Raw genomic sequence first — 22,278 nt, forward strand, 5'->3', positions numbered from 1 at the left:
TGAACATATACAAAAGAGCAAATCCATGTACCCCCCCCCCCCCCACCCCCACCCCCCAAATGCATGGGAAAGAGTGCTCTTGTATTATTAATGAGAAGATCCAAGAAAACACACATAAGTTGTGTGTGTGTGTGTGTGTTTTGATCTTTAGAAGTAGTGTTGTGGCAGTGGGCATTGACTGTGTGTGTGTGTGTGTGTGTGTGTGTGCAGTGTAAGAAGAAGAGAGTGCCCTTTTGAGGTGTCTTTGTCCCCTGTCTAAATTTATGGGCAGCCCCTCTCCTTTGAAGTGTCATTTTCATGTGGGCTTCCCTTAATTTTCTCAAATTATAGAGGAAAATAACCAAATTATTTTCTATGGATAAAAATAGTAATTTATTTTTCAAATACAACAATTTTATCTTTTTATGTTTTTTAAATTGAAGCAATTTATCTCATTAGACAGGGAGGTAAATTGTTTTATTTTAAAAAGCACAAGGGGTAAATTGTTATTTTTTTTATAGGGGGTAATTTACTCATTTGCAATATCGCGTGTGGTGAATTATTATTCACCCTCAAATTATATGAATATGAAAAAATATTCTTGTACTCTGTTAATTTTAGGGTTAATTAATTACAACTATTTTTTCTGAGATTTGGTATAATTATGAATATCTCTCAAATAAAAAATTAATTAAGTAGTTCTTAAATATTGAGTTAAAATTTATTACTTTAACTGTGTTGATTTTTTAAAAGAAGGAAATATTTGAATAAATGTAATATATATATATATATATATATATGAAGGTAGGTAAAGTAAATAATCCATAAATCCACTTTGAGAATATTAGTTCATAGAATTATTTTATAAAATTTTAAAAAGTGTATAAATTTATTATTAGTAATCCACAAGGACATTTTGGGCAGTTCACCATAAAAATTGGATAAAAATCTAACAGAATGTGCTCGTTATTAAACAAATATTAAAATCAGGTATTTGTGCTTTTCCAAACAACGAATAAGAACTTACAGTTATGTCAAATCTCAAAATAGGTGGTTATAATTTACCCTTAATTTTACGCGTTAGAGGAAATAATAATTACACCACCCTCTCCTGATGTTTGGTGAATTCTGATTTATGAATGACTTTACTTATTAGACGAAAAAAAATATAAAAAAAATTTAAATATAAATTTTTAAATCATAGAAAATTTATATATAATTACATTAACGACGGCGGTGTAATAATTGCTTAAAAGAATTAACAATGTTTACTCAACACATATCATTCCCTCTGTGTTGGGATATCTGTAAGACAGATTCTGAAATTTGTGCAGAAAACAAGAAGAAAATCAGAATAATTGTACTTCTTATATCCGTATCTGCTCAAATTTTTATACAGAATAATTATCGTATTATTACAATAAATGATCATTCATCAACCTTTTATAGCACGATGCCTGAAAAATTATTCATTTGTCCGAACAATATCCATATAATTGAAGTGTATTTGGATTGACAGATTTGAATTTGAGCGAAAAAAGAATTTTAAATAATTTTATTTTAAAAGAATTAGAAATACATTCATATTTATTAAAATATAGTTCAAAATTAGAATAAAAATTTTGATTTTTTTTTTAATTTAGCATTATCCAAACATAGTCAAAGGATTTGTTAGGTAAATTACAACAAGTTCTTATGAAATTTGACATAATTATAAGGGTTTAATTATATACAGACCTTGTCTTTTAAAAAATTACACATACATCACTAGAAATATTAACATTATTTTTTAAAAAATTACACACACACCAACTAAAAATATTAATATCATTTACACAAATCACCCATATTTTTTTGAAAAATTACACATACACCCTCGAAAATGTCAACAAGATTACACAAACTACCCCTGCTTTTTGACTGCTATGAGTGGTTTCTGTAATTACGTAAAAGACATGGATGATTTTTGTAAATAGACAATAGATTAGGGGGTGTAAATATAATTATCCCTAATTATAATATCCCATCATTGTTTGAAAAATTACCTGTGCTATTCTCCTTGATTTTAATGGTTGTCCAACAACTAGCTCAATCCGTTAGTCTTCATCAATGTTTTATGGTGAATTGACAAAAAATATCCTTATAAATTATGAATTATAGTTTTATTTTATTTTTTTAAAACTTATGTATTTTCTTTTTTTTTTTTTGCATTTTTTTCTTCCACCTCGTCCGATTGTTTTCTTACACTTCTTCAATTTAAAAAAAAAAAAAAAGATACAACAAAAGTAAAGTTGATAATTATAAATTTTTATTAAAAAATTATATAATTTATCAAATAATAAAAAAATATTCGTAATTATATCAAAATATTAAAAAAAAACTCGATGTAATTTACCTTAAAATATAAAATTGAGTCACACTCTTACCAAATTTTCAGGTTATTTAGTACTCATTCCAAAAAGGTAAAAAAGAAAAAACAAGTGCATTAGAATCACAGTTATTGAGCAGTGAAAAGTCGTGTCAATTATTGGAGGCATAATTGGGTGGACCAGAAAACGTGTTAGGAAAGAGCAACTTATGTTTGTCCCCATACATCAGATCAGATTTCAGTACAGTTTTCAGACATATTTTTCATCATCACAACACAAATAGACTGCATGCACCAGAGATGTGACTCCCTTGAGACACACTCACAATTCTTACATCATATTTGATGCGGCCTGCACTGAAAAATCTACATTGATCGTTAATTAATATTTGTCATGATTTTTATACTTACAGAAACAGTAACCAATGGTTATTGTGAAGTCGTGATTTATTTGTATTATCACGATTTTCTTCTTAACCGTAGTGAAAAATCATATTTTTTTTCTAGTATTGTAATTTAATCGATACTCTATTGTGCGAGGCATTATCTGCTCTGACTTTGTAAAAGTTTCCCGAATTTGTTTTGGAAAAACGTCTCCTAGTAGAGAAACCCGTCAGACTTATAACTTCTTGTTAGAAGCTCGACTGTATGTTCGACCGATTGAAATTAGTCAAAAATTTTCTGTAAGTATCTTTTTTTCTTAAATTCCTATTTCTTGTAGTAACAAAAGACGACAAAAAAAATAAATTCCGCGTAAATTTTCTTGAAGTAAATAAGCGATGAAGGCAAAAATAAAATAAAAAAAAATTACTATAAAGGGTTGTCGAACGTGACATGTGTAAATATATATATATATACATACATACATAATTATTAATTTATTAGAAAAAAAATTAATGTACACTTATTAATTTATTTATTATATTTCATTATATGATTGCTCAATTATTATTATTTTTTTATTTCAAAGTAAACATTAATATCACTAGAGCATCAATTCCCACCTTTCCATGACCTAAAAGCACAATTCCTCTAAATAACATCCAAATACCAATACCATACATTAATATTATTAAATTTTGAACACAAAAATTATTATAACCCTTTTTAGAAAAAAGCTACATGAATATATACACACATATATATACGCAAATATATAAATATAAGAAATAATTACACTGTCATCCCCTTGTAATTTGATAAATTACATCTAGTATCCCTGGTGTTTGTTTCAATATAACAAATAGATCCATTTGGTGTCAAAATTCATCAAATTTACAGATATTAGCAAAAAAAATAAAAATCCATATTTATCTCAGACCGACTTAGTGTAGGTCAAACAAATCTTGTGACCAAACTACCATTATAAGGTTGAAAATATACCTTCTCACATGCACTAGCTTGTGAAGATACATAATTTAATAAAAAAAATTATTTGACACGCAAAATTATGAAACTCGTTACAATGACGAGACAAATGCTCTTATCACTTAACTTATATAATTAATGACAATATTAAAATTAAGACTTAACTACAACTACATATATTTCGGGACAGTATACACAATGATGACAACGGTACAAGAACTTTATGGATCATAGTTATTTCTCAAATAAAAAGCTCTATGATTAATTTAATTATGTATCTATAATTATATATATACAAATTTGCACATATATATTATGAGGGAATAAATAAAGTAATCATATAGTAAAGAAATAAAATAAAATAAAATACATAGAGGATGAATATTTATTTATATATAGTAAAGAAAATGGCATTATTGTGGTTTGACTCTAGAAAGCGCGTTTTGCTAAAATAAAAAGAGAAGGGGCGTGAGGGCTTAAAGCAAAGAATCAAAGAAAGCGTTGGTCTGATGGGCCTGAGCTTTCTACCAAAGTTGTTAATTTGATTACATGGGGAGAAGCATCTTTTGGTGGTGGCCTGGATTTCTGCAGAACTGGTCCTATTTTTCTTGCCTTTGGTTGGAATAAAGGGTGTATTTTTTAAATAATCAAAAGAGAGGGGGCCAAAATGCAAAGAATATTTTTGTGCAGGATTTATTTGTTCAGACATTATGTTAACTTGCTCGATGTGATGATAGTTTTTACTGTAAGTTACTGATTGAGGAGCGACCTGCCGCATGCAGTCGAGACACACTTCCAACTATATCGTAAGTTGCAGCTATTATAGCTGGTGGTATGTTACTGCCAAAGTACGAAAGTATTAAAATAAAATACTATTTACGGATGGATTGTATGAAACTGCCTGAACAAGAATTATTACACAACGAACAATCAGCTCAGATATTCACGACCAAGAGATACTGGGTTTTCTTCGGATAGGCCCTGAAAGGAAAAAAAGGATGGAATACAAACATACGTTTATTATTGAATTGATCCGACCTGATGAAGTCGTACGTAGATGCAACTAACTGGGATATCATTGTCTAAACATAGAGCGTCAACTAATGAAGACATCAAAAGATGCAATTGTAAAGACAATATTAACAATCAATAAATTCCAATAGCAAACAACACCTATTACTGATCAATGTTTCAGTCGTATTTTCTTAGATCATAAAAGTGCCAAGTTATCTAATTTTTTTATAAAATTTCTTACAAATATCTATATTATATACATGTCGTAATAAAAGTATTTTTTTCTGTTCTCTCTCTTTTTTCTTTTTTTTTTTTTGCGTTTGGTTTTCGGCCATTAATAAAATTATTAAATTTTTGTCTTAGAATAGATATTTTTTAGACTTTTATCTTCTATTTTTTTTAGTACTTTTACACTCAATAATAAATATATGCGATTTTTATTGTTTGTTAATATTTTTTTAGGCATTGAGATCTTTTATTTAGTTATTGATTTTTTTTAATATTGTGAGTTACTTATAATATTATGTCCCAATGGTTATGGGATAGTTTTTAAATACAAATTTTTAAGTGTTATTTTGGGATATTCCTTTGATATTAATCATGTTACAATAGTTGCAATAAATTTGTTATAATTAGAAAAATTATGATTATGAAAATTTTGTGCACTCAAATTAGAAATCAACATCTATATTTTCTTTATAATTAAGATTTTGTATTTTCCTTGATTTGCACTTATCAAATTATACATGCAGGTACCACGTGCGGCAACTGTTAGTATATATACACAGTGTTAAATACAATAGATTGTGTGTGAAGACATAGAAAATTCTAACCCAAATCGAGTTTGGTCGGGCCTGAAATAATTATATGATAAGTCCAACACATTTGAAGTGTCACTGGTGTACAGTTTAGAAAAAGTGATCAATCACATAGCAAATGTACCACACTTGTTCTGTAATTGATTTTGTTCAACTAAACTTTATTCGGGTAAGAATTTTTCAGGGGGGGAAAAATAGGAGGTTATGTGATTTTTTTTTTTTTCAAAAATTCAGGAACCATATTGCTATTTTGCGTATTTTTTGCACACGGGAACTAAAACTGTTGTTTTTTAATTTATAGGGCTAAAATTGATAGTTTGCTTCTTAATTTATAGGTCTAAAAATTAAACTCTAATAATTCTCAAAATAATCTCGATGGACGTGACGACAGTTTCGATCTTCTTCTACAGACGCTTATATTCAAGTGCGATCAACGTAAGAGTTTTATTCATATTAAATGTGTATTCTATATACCTAAATTAATTTATAAGATAAATTAAATTATCAAATTATTTTTTTTTAAAAAAAAAGATCACACTTCATACCCACTCTCCAAAAATAAATCAATTTTTTTTGTCCTTTGTCTAAAGCAACAAACTCTTAGCAAAGTGGTGAACAAGATGTTTCATAGGTGCAAGTCAACAATCAATCAAGAAAGGGATCCTCATTAATTCCCTTTAGGACAACAATCCTAGATTTCCTATATTATCTTATTTTTGTAGTTATCCAACTGATGCTCATTAATTGTTGCTAATACTTTTGTTTTATTGCAATGTGGGACACTTATTTTTGTTTATTTGCAAAAGGGGTGATGTAATATATATTTATTGCAAAGCCTCTTCATTCAAACCATTATATATCACTTTACAAGTCATTTTTCCAGTGCAAGCACACCTCCACTACCCACCAATGGTTTATGGGATTTTCTCGTTCACAATTTTTATTTATTTTTTTTTGTCACATGGATTAATTAATATATTTTATAATTCTGTTTTTTATATTTTAAATTATAATTTAATTTTATTATATATTTTAATTCTTGAGAAGGATACGTACAATTGATCATACGTTGACGTGATGTCAAAAATAATAACGAATCAGGTTTGAGGTGAGTTTGTTAAAATCTGTGACCCAACAAGCCAATAAATTCTTGGGCCCCACCTCGGATCTGTTGGGTCGGAATCAATTAATGTTTTTAAAATATTAAAAAAATAATTCTACGATAATTTTATAAATATGAGCCAATAATATTATTGAAATATTAATTTTTTGTATATATAAATTTACATATGCATGTCTTCGATATTGAAATGTTAAAAAATTTAAAATGTGTTACTTATATATACATTAAAACATTCATAAAAGTTTTAAATTATTATATAAATTTATAAAAATATTTAAGTTTATGTATTATATATAAATTATAAATAGAATATACATATACTTTTTTGCAATATACATATATACTTTATATAACTATATATAAGTTATACAAAAAAATATTAAAATTAGATCCGGCGCCAAACCACTAAAACCGCCCGACCACCCCCCCCCCCCCCAAACCGGTTAAGGCTTCAAAACCCACCCAATCGGGACAAGTCCTGGTCCAAGTGTAGATGTAACCAGGAGCCATTGATATCCCTATGTGGTGTCAATATGGGTTATTAAAATATGATAAAAGATCTTTCACTGTAATTTTTTTTTCTCTTTATTGATATATTTTTATACGGGAGTCTATTTAGGTTGGATTGAAACATCAATTTGCCCACTCAACTTAATATCGATCTAAAATAATTATAATATTTCGTGTCTAACAATCGATCTACTGAAAGTTCAAGAAATTAGATGATCGATCACCTACCTTATATTTTTTCATATTTAGGATTTAATTATACTTATTTCTTTACTAAGTGAAGGTTTCATCCGCTTCAGCGCTACTATTTATTTTATGATAATTAAGAACTACGTACTACAAAAAAATATAATATTGGTAATAAAATATCAAGCGATAATTTTAAAGTTATTGCTAAAATATATATTAAGTGACAATAATTTTTGTTTTGTCATTATATAATTATTAGTGAAAAAATTGCGTATAAAGTTGTTACACTAAATACAATTAGTAAAACATTTATAGTGACAATATAATATAATAACGACTATTATTTTTCGTCACTAAGTCATCAATATCCATATATTATTAATTGTATTCAGTGACAACTTTATGAATATTTTTTTGTCACTAATTCTTGCGAATAATAATTTTTCAAAAAAATATTTTTTGCTAAAATCATGAAATTGGTTATTATGACAAAATAAACATTCTGGTTGCCAAATATATATAATTAGTAATAATATTAAAATTGTCACATGATTTTTTTGTCACTAATTTTCTATTTTTGGTAGTGAACAAAATTATTGTACTAAAAAATATTTCTCTAATTAATCACAATGTAAAAATCAAGTGTGTGTTGTTATATATATATATATATATATGGTGTAATTGAAATTAATAATTCTGCATTATTAATTAGTCTCAAATATATAAAAAAAAAAATAGGAGCAAAATTAAATTAAATAAATTACTTTATCAAAGTGGCCTAATTTTATATTTTAATAATTTCATGGGGTATAATGTGATAGCAGACATAAAGTTGAGGGACAAACTTGTGTTTATCCTAAACAAAGATTTGCAATCTCTTTCATCAAATATGCAAATCACTTTAAGAATGCAAAAAAATATTTTTATATTAAATAATTTTTGTTATATATTAATTTGATAAAAAATTAAGGTCGCCTTAGAGGTAGTCCGATTCAAAAGTGCTTGGGAACTTGAGAAAGATGAACAAATCGTTAGACTCTTTAAGTGCAGGAATATGCATCGGGTTGGATATTACGGGTTCGGATCGGGTCTTCCAAATTTTGGATAGCTAAAATAGTTATTGATCCCCACCCAAAATTTGTGAGTACCAATAGTCGAGAAAATCGGGTACTGACTTTCTTTTTAAATTTATTTTTTAAATCAAATTTTGCAAATGACAATTAGAGCCACAAGTGTGCTTCTGAAATTTGTCCCCAGTAAAAATCGTCTGATACTTAAGTAAATCGAAGTAAAATCGAACAGAAAGTGAAGAGTGCTTTGCTCAGAATAATAATGGCGTACCTTCCATATCTGTTTCTTTCAGTACCATGTCCCAAAATAGTTGTGAGGTATTTATAGAGTCAAATGTTCGTACTTATATAGGTCCACCACATGGAGTGGTCTCGAGCACCCAAGTACGTAACTATGAACACAGTTGTTACGGATCGACTACTCGAGTAACTGGCGGATTATTCTTAGGGTAAAAATGTAAACCAACATTTATGTTAAAATTCTAAAAAGTGTGTAACATGTTCAACAAATCAATATTGAATTAAGATGATTAATTAATAAGGGACTTTAGTAAACTAATCATATTATCATTACCAACATTCATAAAAAATTAAATTTTTTTTTCCCAAAACAAAGATGCAAATGATTCAACAAGAATTTGGTTTGCATAAATTATTTTTTTTTCATACTTTGAAATATTATTTTATCATGTATCAAATGACAATATTTTTTTTATTTTGCCATTATTGTTAATTATAATATTAAATGGTAAAAATATTTATTTTGTCATTATAATAATTTAATATAATTTTAATTAATAGTGATGGTTCTGCCATAAAAGTTGTTACTAGCAAAAATTAGTAACAAAAAAATTGTGCGCACAGTTAGACACTGAAAGAAATAGTAAGTCAGTAACGCCTGTATAGCGGTAGTCTAATGACAACAAATATAGCTGTTACCAATGTTCTAGAATCGTGGACTCTTGATTGAATTAAAAAATTGACTGGTTCAACAGTAGGATGAATCGTGGTCGATCTAGTCATGTCATAATAAAAATTAATATATGAAATTATATTAAAATAGAAAAATATAAAAAAAATTAAAGTTAATGTAGGATTTAAAAGTACACCAAAAATTGATAGTAAAATTAGTATATTAAAGTTTTGTATAAATAATAAAAATAATGAACTATTTACTATTATAATTAAGTTACAATAAAATTTTATTTTCAAAAAATAGTTAGCATCCCATTCTTAATATAATATATAATAAATCTTATGTTATTAATTAGCAATCTAGATAATCAAATAATTATTATAATGTGGGTGTTGGTTTATTGGTATTTTTCTCAATTTTCATGTGAACTGTGGATTCAATTTTTATAATTTTACTAAATAACCCTTCTCTTCATATTGTATTAGAAAATAAATAAATTAATATTATATTAATATAATTTTAATATATAAAAAAATTTAGTATTTTATTAATAAAAATATTTATCAAACAAGAATAAGAATTTTTTTTATTAATAAAATTATTCATCATTGATTTCAATGCAATAGCTTTTCAGTGATTTTGTTATCTTTTCTTTGATGATTATGTACTGTATTATCAACAGAAATGAGAAAAGAATTTAAGAAAACTTATATATATATATATATGAGCAACAAATAAATAAAAATAAAATATATATACTTTTTTTGTCTTTTTGGCCTTATAATTTTACTTTTCTGGTCAATTTTGGACGGAAACAAAATTGAACTCTAGAAGGATTTCGTATACATTGAGTTTTACTTCCCCTCTATCTCTTCCCCCTAACCAAATACCAAATTGTCTCTTGTATATTTCTTTTTATTTCTGCTTCTCGTATACTCCAATTTCTCTCCCCAACCAGACACACTCTTAAGCATTTGATTATTTTTGCAATTCATAGGGGTATTTTAGTCATTTATGTGGTCCAAACTCCAACGCGTGGTTCTCGCATCAAATCTATGTAAACACGTGTCTATAATGTAATACTAATCGGACAAACATTAAGATTGATAATGTCAACAAATCAAGTTATATTAAACCGACTCGAATAAAAAATACATGGATCTTAGCGTATTTGGTAATCCTCGCAACATTAAAGTACATATTATTCCCGCATCAAATATTTATGTACGTATATTAATTCAACAATAATCAGATAACCATCAGAGTTGCTGATATCAACGAATCCAATTCAAATTGAACAGATCACAGTAAAAAAAAGAATTGTATATATCCTTAAAGTGTTTGATTATTTTCACAAGAATTAAGGATATTTTAGCCAATTAATCCTATGTATGTGTGTGTATTGGAGGCCAAAATGACATAGGAACTTTCCAAAAAGGGAAAGGGCAAAGAAAACACAAACAAATAGAGAAAATGTACATAGTCTTAGGTAGGTCAAAACCTCTCTCTCTCTCTCTCTCTCTCTATATATATGTATATGTATATATATATATATATATATGAAAGTTGGACATAATAATAGCATGAATGATATCTTGTGGGGTCAAAATCCCTTTGCATTGGTGGAAATCCAAGTCACTACCCAATGCTTTTGTCGCCTACTTGTCCTCTCCACACTCATTATTGCCCCCCAACTTGCCAAAAACTCAAAATATATTTTTGGGTTTATTACAAAAAACACCCATGGATTTTATTTAATTAGAAATCTACCCCTCCAAAATTTGAAAATTATGATTAACCCCCTCCAGTTGGACTTGGGCCTTAAAGGGCCCTTACAAGATTGAATACCCTTACAAAACCATAATTTATTTATTTATTTATTTTTAAATACAATTCGAGTTTAAACATAATTCATAACAATAATATAAAATTCTTTGAAGTAATTTTTCATATTTAAAAAGGCATTTTCAATCCAAAAACCCACTCATCAACTTTTAGAATAACGTTGTTAGGGTTTTATTGATTTTTTAAATTAAAATTATTCTCGAGTTTTTATTAATTAATCAAGTTATATTTTTCTTATTAGGTTTCTCAAATAGATAAATCTACCCGTATTATGCTTAATCAGTACTATAGAAATGTAATTTAGCTTGATATAGATAAATAAGTCGAACTAGTTGGTTGAATTGGTATCACTATCATTCTCAAAGGAGAGTGGATCCAGATTGTTCCCGACTCCTATTTTTATTTTATTTTTAAAAAAAAGTCCACGTTGGACACGCTTGACCATATTTTCTTCTTAATTTTTTTACAAAATACTTATTTTTATTGTATTAATTATTATTTATAATAATAATAAGGATAAATTATAATAAACTTCGACAAAATTTGACATAATTATGAATACTCTCTCGTGCCTTAAAAATTTATAAATACCTTCATGATGTCTGATGAAAATATTTAATCCTTGAATGGAGGTTTGTAATTATAAACTTTGCATGTGCTCTATATTTTTTTAAAAAATAATAAATTATTAAAAATCAGACGAGGTGAAAGGAAAAATTTGTAAAATTATAAAAAATTATTCACTTAGTCTATAAAATTTTTTATAATTCTTTTAATAATAATTCATAGCCCACAAGGGTATTTTGGTTAATTTATTACAAAAAAGAATGAAAATTCTAGTGGGGACTAACAGATTGAGTTAATTGTTTGACGTCCATTAAAATTAGAAAAATGCTGGTAATTTTCAAACAATGAGAGCGTATTTGTAATTATACTAAATTTTAAGAAAAATTATTGTAATTTACCCTAATAATAATAATGATATAGTAATTAATAGTTTCATACATCATTCAATAATTATTTTATTAATTATTAAAATAGTTGTTAAATAAATGCCATTATTTGGATCACAAGCTAATACCAAACGACTGGAATGGATCCAAATCATATGGGCCACTTCCGAAACCCACTTTGGCCCAAAACTGAGATCCAACCCATCAAGAGATATGGGTCTTACGGCCCAATAGACAGAACTAGAAACCCTATATTTTACGCCTATATGATCTAACGGCACAAAGTAAGACCTCATTTGATCTCAGCCGTTCCTTTATCGGAGAAGCCTTATATATTGACTCTCAGCTGCATCCGAGTTACAAATTTTAGGGTTCTGAACCTGTGCAGTTTACATTGCGGATCTCAGGTAATATCCTCCAAATTTTCTCGCTCAGTATTTTCAGTCGGATAGAGGAGGAAATTTGAAGTAGTGATTGTGTTTACAAGTAGATGGATTCCAGTTTTTATGTTTATTTTCGAGTATGCTTGTGCTGATAAAACACGAGTGCTACGGAAAAATGCGTTGAATTTGGGGTAGATGTGTTGTCAGGGGTTGTTTTAAGCATCGTATTTGGTTTTGCATTCCGTTTTACATTTTCATTTTCATTTTGTACTTACTACCTTGTAAGTATATTTACTTGTTCGTTTGGATTGTACTGTTGGGATCTATTCCTTGTTGACAATATGTCTTCGGCTATTTCTTAATTGAGTGTTCAACTGTTTCTATTTCTGAAAATTATTTTTTCTTCTGGGATATTCGGTAGATGAAGTTATTGTTTTCTGAAATGTCATGGTTCTGATGGATATGCTGTGGTCGCCTCCATTTCTTTGTGGTGATTGAAATGTACTCCCTGAAATAATCGTAATTGAGTAATCAAGGCTGGAGTCTCAAAAGAGCTCTGTTTGCCAGCATCCTAATTTTGGGGTGTTTGGGAAGAAACACCACTGAGTCCGAGAATTGGCACGGTAAATCGTTGCCATAGGCCTTTGGTTTGGGAGCATTTCATTTCATGTGCAAAGACTTTGGTGGTGATCCAGTCTCCTCTAGAGTTATCACATTTGTATGCTTTATAGTTTCAAGCAGCTACTCTGTCTAATGTGCTCTTTGGTTTCTGTTCTGTTTGAAGAATTAAATTGATAGGTCATGCTGAAAAGTGAAGACTATTGCTCCCATTTATTCGTAGTAACAATGAAATTATGCTTTCTAAACTACATGACAGAATCAGAATTCACGGTAGATGTAATTGCAGTTTCGTGATGTATAATGTTTGCTTTTATTAATGCCAAATTATGAAATTAAGTTGCAAGCCCAAGTTTTTTCTGATATGATATGTAACTGCTTTGTAAATGAATTTTGGGCCTGGTCATGTTATAATAGCATGACACAAATGTATTGAAGTCTAGAGTTTTGCAGACGCAACTGCAATCCAAGCAACAATGTCACACCGAAAGTTTGAGCACCCAAGACATGGATCTTTGGGATTTCTTCCAAGAAAAAGGGCATCTCGGCACAGAGGAAAAGGTCTGTTACTGCATACAGTTGAAGGCAGAATGATTGATTTAATAAATGTTTGCATGTGTCTTTTTTGTCAATGTTTAAACAACATAAGAACAAAAACTGGAAATTGAAACTTCTAATTCGTCCTCTTGTGAACTTTAGTTTATCAAAGTTTCTAGTAATAGCCATGCATCTGCTCCATATGTCTCGAGTGGATTAATTTGGCTGTTTCTGAAATTAATTATTATGGTTGTTTCAGTTTCCTTTGCGATGTCCGAATTTCTGATCTGTTTTTTGCCCTTGCTCAAGTTTGTTGATGCTTTACTTAATTGCTATAATGCACAGACATTTTAAAGTTACCCGATATAGTGTCGGACAAGGACACAGCTAGAACATGCCTCGGACATGTGTCAAGCACAAAATCCATGTGTCCAAAAGTAAAATTAGAAAGAAAAAAATGTACATGGTGTCGGACATGCGTGTTGACAGTTTTTGACATGTTTAGGGTTTTCTTAACTTCAAAAAGTCTTTGGCTATCTTTAAGAACAAATAGTTTTGGGCTTTAATAAAAAAGAAAATTAATTAATTCAATCCTCTCAAACTAAAAGCTTTCAGATGAAATTTCTAAAAATTCGTAAGGTTTAACTAATTTGAATTATTAGAAAATTTTCATTGTATGTTTTTAAAATAAACTGATTATGTCTATTTTTTAAGCCACATTTGGTTAAGCATTTAGATCTAAGACATGCTTTACTTACGTTTTATCTTGATATTTTTCATATTGCATATTTAATTTTACGAGAAATTGAGAATATATATAGTAAATAATGTTATATATAGCTGTTTCAATGCTTTTGTCGTGTCCTATTCTTTTCAAATTTTCTGTGTTATCTGTGTCCATGCATCACAGCTTAAATGTTTTCATTTCTTATTCCTCAATATTGTTACATTATCAACTGTGCTTCCCATCTTCTCTTCCTTATAAGGTATTCTTTTTTATATCTTCACAGTGAAGGCCTTCCCCAAAGATGATCCCACAAAACCTTGCAGATTGACTGCTTTTCTTGGATACAAGGCTGGGATGACACATATTGTTCGCGAAGTCGAAAAACCTGGATCAAGTGAGTGTTCTTGTTTCTCTTTGAAAATGATTTATAATGGTTACGATTGTAATGCAAGATTACGTCACATACTGGCTAATTCAGCTTTGAGTCAGACCTCTCTTGAAAGCTACCTACCTCTAGATACCCTTTGTTGCTCAGAATCATTAGTAGTATGGTAGCGCACCTGTGCTTCATGTTGTAGCACTTACATCAACTATTCCCTCTTGGCTTATCATGGTTTATTGCTGTTTCAGAATATTGTTTCTCCCACTTCAGTTTGCTTGTTGAATATTTGAATTTGTTTAGGGGTATAATTTTTTGGTGCTGTCTTAACCAGAACTCCACAAAAAAGAGACATGTGAAGCTGTAACCATTATTGAAACACCACCAATCATTGTTGTTGGGGTTGTGGGGTATGTTAAGACACCACGTGGGCTCCGTTGCTTGAATACTGTTTGGGCTCAACATTTAAGTGAGGAAGTCAAGAGGAGGTTCTACAAAAATTGGTGCAAGTCGAAGAAGAAGGCTTTCACCAAGTATTCAAAGAAGCTTGATACTGAAGAAGGAAAGAAGGACATTCAAGCTCAGCTGGAGAAAATGAAGAAGTATTGCACTGTAATTCGGGTGTTGGCTCATACACAGGTCTTTCCCTTTGCACCTTAATCTGGAATATATCATGTGATTAATTCTGTAGCATCTAGCTTTTGTTTGAACACGTGGTGTTTTGTATGTTTATTCTAGACTGATGGTTGTTCTGTGATTGATATATTGGATTTCAGATTCGTAAGATGAAAGGACTTAAGCAAAAGAAGGCCCACTTGATGGAGATTCAAGTCAATGGTGGAGATGTTGCCAAGAAGGTTGACTATGCATATAGCTTTTTTGAGAAGCAGATACCCATTGATGCTGTTTTCCAGAAAGATGAGATGATTGACATTATTGGAGTGACCAAGGGTAAAGGATATGAAGGTGTAGTGACCCGTTGGGGTGTCACCCGCCTTCCACGTAAGACCCATCGTGGGCTTCGCAAGGTTGCCTGTATTGGTGCTTGGCATCCCGCCAGGGTTTCATTCACTGTTGCCAGGGCTGGGCAAAATGGTTACCACCATAGGACAGAGATGAACAAGAAAATTTACAAACTTGGCAAAGCTGGTCAGGAATCTCATTCTGCCATGACTGAGTTTGACAGGTCAGTGAACGCTTGTGCAATGATGTATTCTTTCTTTGCCTATGTGTGAGGTCTTGTACTTTTGTTCTAGTCAAATTACAATTGGAAAACAGATTTTTTGTTAGAATTTAATTTTGGCTTTGCAGTATTATTCTAAAACCTTTGTTATAATATATATGTTATAGGACCGAGAAAGACATTACACCAATGGGAGGGTTTCCTCACTATGGGGTGGTGAAAGATGACTATCTTTTGATAAAAGGCTGTTGTGTCGGGCCGAAAAAGCGTGTCGTCACACTGAGGCAGTCACTGTTGAACCAGACTTCTAGGGTTGCGTTGGAGGAGATCAAACTTAAGTTCATCGATACATCCTCTAAATTTGGTCATGGACGCTTCCAGACAACTCAGGAGAAGGCCAAGTTCTTTGGCAGGCTCAAGGCTTGAGCTTAAAAGAACACTGGGGGGAACTGTTTCCGTTTTTCTATTTAATATTTGCTAATCTTGAAAATTTTGGAAGAATCTTTGAAGCATTAGTGTTTTCTGTCACATTTTGTTTCGAGATTACCCCAACTTTGAGAATTTTGAAAATTGGCCACTGTTCTATTATACATCTCTTTCTTCTCCATCTTTACTTGCATTGTATATATTTATCATTTTCTCTCATCTATAATATTATGATATAACACGAACGAACAAGAATCCCAAAGATTCAATTTTTCATATTCTAGTCGACTCTAAAGGTTAAAACTAAATATTCAACACATTTCTGTATCCAGCTGAAGGAATTTTGGCTTGCCAATTGCTAAAGAGAAATTTAGCTTGATGCAGAATGCTCTGCCCAAAGTTGCGAAGTTGTTTTACATCAACGTTTTGTCTTCTTAAGACATTTCTTACAATGCAATTCAAAACATACAGATCTGCTTTAATAATAGAAAAGATGCCGAGTCTGCATCTTGAATATTTACATTTTGAAGCATGCTCGGGAGAAACAGCACCAGAAATCATCCAAAAGAATGCACAGTGGTGGAAATACCAAAATGCAGAAGATATGCTTCTCTAGCAAAGTCGACCACCAAAATGCTGCTTCATCGGTTCTGCAGTTCTGTTTAAGATATAACATTCTTTTTGATTCAAAAGCAGAAGAAGGTTTACACAGTATATCTCACCTCAGGCACCTACGACCGGATTGAAGCCTAAAAATTTCAGGATGTTGACAATTAACTTGTAGAGGCTAGCTGCAGAACACTTGGCCAAAACAATTCCATTGAACATCTTGGAGCAAAAGAGGCTGTGAAAAGAACCATTTCGTACTTGATTTATCTAGTTCCTGCACATTTTGACATAGATGCGTTTAGATTGGATTGTTCCGGCAGACACACTGTACTAGCAGTATGTATTCATGTAATCAGCTGAAATTTACAACAATAAGAAGAGAAACTGAAGACCAACTTATGCTTTTGGGCTTAATAATTGTTACATGCAGGCACTATACATTCCAAAGCCAGCAGGTATCAGGTCATTCTAGCAAGAAAGGAGAAAAAGTTGGTAAACACAAAGAAGAACAAGAAATCTCACTGAAGAAGCAATTTGATAGAAGTACCAGTAGAATTAATATTTTCTACATAAATTTCAGCTGCTGCATCAATTCTGTACAATTGTCCTCCATGCTATAATGGATGCAGCCAATAACTATGCAATAGTGTGATCTGGTGGTTTATCTGTAGATGTCAAAATTGCTTCTTTTCTCAGTACATGAAAGACTAGTGCAGCATTATTCAGACACATCATCATCAGGTTGAACAAGAGTCAGTAATGAATATTTGACCCTGAGAGAGATCCTCCCCTTTTCAACCACAAGTCTTGCTCCAGAAACGACCCAATAACCAGGAGGTTCTTGTGGTCCTCTCTTCATTTCAGTTGTATCAACAAACTTCAAGAGTTTGGGGGCTTGGACAGGAACTGGAGGGCCCCCGGGATAAACAGCAGAATTTACGTTCACATCAGCTGGCTGCGGAGGTGGTTTCTGAACTGCTGTGAAAGTGATGGCTGATCAGGGTTGATATGAGTCCAGATTTGCGGGCCAAACCAGGGGAACCATCCCATTCAGGATACTTGACTGAAACAGCTCCTAGAGCAGTCGAGAAACGGAGACGAAGGAAAAGAACCTTCTTAAACCCATAATACCCAACCTGTAACTGTGCTCCAGTGACAATTGAAAGTTCCTCATCAGATTCAACCGGAGCAGTACACACACGGGAAAAGTTTTTCCAGTGTACCTTCTCATAATATCTACGATCATAAGATTCTTGGTGGTAATTGCCATTTGGATCATCCTCAAGTTGAAAAATATTTGGAGAAGATGAGAGGTGTTGCAAGTGGATGGCCAGATAATGGCCTCTTTTACCTTCAAGATGTAACCGCAGACCAGTCACAGGTCTCTTACCAACATCAACCTGAAAGGATAAAAATAAATTAGACCCATTTAGTTCTCAAGAAAGGGCACTCAGCATTTTTTTGTTAGCAGAGAATATAGAAATGGATTACTAAAATACGTTGCCTATTACTTTAATAAGTCTTTGAAGAACTCTGCCCCAAGAAATAACAGTTATTATCTCCTGCGATCTCCTCACTCATCATTTCAAGTAGTAAGGGAAAACAATTAAGAAGCCTTTCCCTGCTAACCAGGAAATTGGAATAGCCAGAGCAGAATAAGGCTGTTCTCTAGGACATAAGTAATCCAATTAGTATACAAAATTTTGCACTCATCCTGAGGTACCCTCCACTGGTTGCTGTTCCTATTGATTCAACTGAAGATCTTCAAATGCAATGGCAAGTTACAGATATGCTACCACAGTATGAATAACAACTTCTTTTTCAATAATAATGCGTAACACCCAGAAAGAAAAATCTATAAGAAAAGGAAAAGATACAACTTTGAGAAAACTATACCGAGTTGGTATTTACAAAACGTTTAGGACCCATAAAACTGAATTGCAGTGAAGCTGTGCTTTGTTGTTTCCGCTGCGGACCCAGTGGAAGATCACTGAACATGGGTGCCCATTGTCTAGGCAGCTGAAACTCCAGAAACTGATGAAGTTCTTCAATTGGCGGCTTGCCTGGAATGATTGACAGCCATGCATGGATATGAGATTTTAGAGTTCATAAAAAGGAGAAGTACCGACCAGAACCACAACCACCACCAATCCCTCCCCCTTCCCCTCTGGTTTAAGAATCACAGATCCAAGTAGTTAGCCCTTTTATCTTTCCAAAAGGAAAATACTGATGATTATAAATCATTTGCACGAATGAGTGCATCATGTAGCAGTATCACAAACAAGATAAAGATGCAAATATTTACTCACAGCGCAAGTATAGATTAATGGCATGACTCAGATAGCCACTTCCGGGGACACCATTCAGTAGGAAGGTTATTGGGGTGAAGGACATTGAGATAACATCAGGCTCCAACTGCACAGTTTGTAGCCACTCGTTGTGGGTCAAATTTCTGCCATCACTTCCACCTCTCCTTTTGCAGATGCTAACAATGTCCTGTTATTTAGCCAACAACTCAAGTAAATGACAATAATTCTGTAACTCTCAAGCACAGACTGATGGAGATTGCAACTTTCTGAGAAGAAAGACGTACATCTTTATGTGAATAAGAACTAGATGTGCTGGTACCAGCAAACTTGAGCCGAGTGTCCTTCATTTCAATTTGAGTCATAAAAAAACAAAATTAGGAATCAAGAAAACAAATATGCTGTTCAAGCATCAGCGATCAACAGTGCCGTACAGTAAACAATAATCCATTTCCTAAACCATCAGAATTGCAGCATACAATGGAAAATTTGAATAATTAGTGACTTATGAACCTTCTCAGATCACCGCGTAACAATCAATTCCCCAATCAGATCAATTAACAGTTGTTATTTTTCAGAATTCATATTTGCATAGATAAAATCAGTTAAAATGCTAGCCAAAGGAAACCAAAATGCATACAAACCTTCTCATTCTGGTTTATTTCTTCAGAGTTCAATTCATTTTGTCCATTTTCTAGAAATCTCTCATCTGCCATCAGCTTCAATCTTTTCTGCACGTCAGCTGGTTGAAGTGATGAAGAATGTTGCTGCTTCATGTAAATTACATCCTTCCCGCCCATTTTTACTCCAACAATAACATGAGTACCAAACTTATTAATAAATCTGAAAAAGGGGGACAAAATCAGCACCGCTGTAAAGACGTATACTGATAATAATCATTTTTCTGGCCCTAATGACAAGAAGATTAATGCATTGGAACAGACACTTTTTCAATTGCCACCGGCACATCCTTGCATGGATATACATAAAAAATCCATTCCAGATAGTTAAAAGGAACTGCCTTGGCATGCAGCACAGAAATGGTATTGCCCAATTACAAACTCCAGAGAAGGCAACCTAGGTCATACCTTGCCAATGCCACAGGCTCCCATGAAGATGGAACTTCTTTCTTCACATGATCACAAAGCAACATCTGTGTCTTTTCTAGTGCAACTGTGTACAATGTTATAAACATTCCATCAAAAGCAAGGGTTTCGGTGAAAGCTGCATCTTTCTGCCAACAACCAGAAAACTCAAACATAGCATTGAAGAGCCCAGAAGGAATTTTTCCGGTCAAAGATAGCTCTTGATTTAATTGCTCTGACATCTGGGGCGAAAAGATGTAATTAGGAATGGCTGATATGATGACATCATGGATACGGTGCGAAAAATTAGCATAGAGGGATAGTGAAGTTCAAATTTTTGAACAGATTATCCAAAATACAAAAATTTAACATGAACAAATATGGGAATAAAATAATGGCCCAGAGAAAATGGCATCTGAACAGTTTAAAAGCAAACAAACGTCAAAATCTAGTGAGGATATTACAAAAAAACATGTTAGAAACAACATAAATGAAACTACATACAATTAACTCAAAGCAAATACTTTACTACTAAGATATAAACAAAATGCATAGTTAAAAACAAATGACTCAGTGCCGCCGATAAAAAATATGGGAAAAAATAATTAAACCTGCTGGAAAGTCAGAACATCGGAGCTAAATCGGGTCCGCTCTCCTTTATCACAATTAATAGATTTAGACACATCAGAAATCGAGATTCCACCTGGAAGAACAATCTCTCGACCCTGATCCTCATCAATCTCAATCAAACGCGAGTTTCCCTTACAATACTTGAGTCTAAGATCCAAGGAAATATCGTATCCGCGACCAATCGACTGAATGGCAATCTTGGCCGATTCCTCAGGTGGAAGCTTAAGCGCCATCTTTCAAAATTCAAACACCCAACCTCTTATCCCAAATCCCACATATCAATTCTCGACCAAATCCTCCATCACACTGAGCAAATTACCAGACTGTGAGCAAACCTCAGCATCATCATATACTAACACCTCGGACCAACTAGAAGCACTCCGGAGTTTCCAGGCTCTAAAACCCAAACAATTCCAATTCTTTAATCACCAAACCCCAAGAAACGAATCATCAATGTATCAACCTGGAACTCCTCAACCCCGCACACGATTCGGCTAGAATTTCACGCTCATCCCACTTTTGACGACAATATCATAAATACACTCATATAAGCAATGGGTGAGCACGTTTCCCCACTGCATTTCGCTCCTGCACGATCGGAGACCTGCTTTGCAGCTTTCCAGCATCATACCTCCGACGCTCCACAAATCAAAATTGAGAACTCTTGATTCAACCTCAGTATCCTAGGAATTTGGCAAGCATAGTTTATAAGCAACGCCACAGCGGAAACCTTAATCAGTGTTAACAGCCCAAGTATTTGGAAATTGAAACCCTAGTCCTAGTGGGATTGATTCAACTCTTGAAGCCAAGCTCGGATCTAGAGATAAAAATCCATTGCGTACTATCAATCATTGCAAAATTTTCATGCAACTCAACTTTCATCTCTTTTGTTACTCTCCTCAAAATAATTGTATTTTTAGATCATTTAAACTTTATAACATTGAAATAAATCACTAATAACAAATCTAAACTTTAAAGATAAAATTAAAAGTTAAGTTATAAATTCAAACTTTAATAGTTATAAATTCGTTAAACGGATAATTACATCTAACATTCCCGCCATATGATTTATATACACAGACAATCTATGTATTTTGAAAAATTACACATATACCTATCAACAACGCCGACATCATTTACACAAACCATTCTTATTTTTTAAAAAATTATATATACGACCATACAAACATCAACATCATTATACAAATTACCCATATTTTTCTACTGTCAGCTGTGGTTTTT

General features: G+C 31.8%; 1 protein-coding gene and 1 pseudogene across 3 annotated transcripts; one reads left to right on the forward strand and one right to left on the reverse strand.

Moving 5' to 3' along the window:
• The first annotated feature begins 12,457 nt into the window (after nt 1-12,457).
• LOC105172529 (large ribosomal subunit protein uL3y) lies at nt 12,458-16,587 on the forward strand. Of its 2 annotated transcripts, XM_011094000.3 has the most exons (6): nt 12,458-12,560; nt 13,608-13,715; nt 14,702-14,812; nt 15,132-15,436; nt 15,574-15,983; nt 16,148-16,587. In XM_011094000.3, the coding sequence occupies exons 2-6, from the start codon at nt 13,631-13,633 to the stop codon at nt 16,404-16,406; spliced, it is 1,170 nt and encodes a 389-aa protein (XP_011092302.1). In that variant the 5' UTR covers nt 12,458-12,560; nt 13,608-13,630; the 3' UTR covers nt 16,407-16,587. The 2 variants fall into 2 exon arrangements, with proteins under 2 accessions (XP_011092302.1, XP_020552968.1); XM_020697309.2 differs by lacking the exon at nt 12,458-12,560 and having other exon boundaries at nt 13,589-13,715.
• Nucleotides 16,588-16,761: 174 nt separating this feature from the next.
• On the reverse strand, nt 16,762-21,939 carry LOC105172528 (MACPF domain-containing protein At4g24290-like; annotated as a pseudogene). Its single transcript, XR_016067705.1, has 8 exons — nt 21,018-21,939; nt 20,410-20,648; nt 19,966-20,164; nt 19,609-19,665; nt 19,325-19,511; nt 18,912-19,078; nt 17,412-18,415; nt 16,762-17,289 (listed from the first exon to the last, which is right to left on the reverse strand). The product of XR_016067705.1 is annotated as an MACPF domain-containing protein At4g24290-like (transcript).
• Between the last annotated feature and the right edge of the window lie 339 nt (nt 21,940-22,278).

Source organism: Sesamum indicum, linkage group LG10 (assembly GCF_026168435.1).
Source record: "Sesamum indicum cultivar Baizhima isolate 11 linkage group LG10, ASM2616843v1, whole genome shotgun sequence".
Classification (NCBI taxonomy): domain Eukaryota; kingdom Viridiplantae; phylum Streptophyta; class Magnoliopsida; order Lamiales; family Pedaliaceae; genus Sesamum; species Sesamum indicum.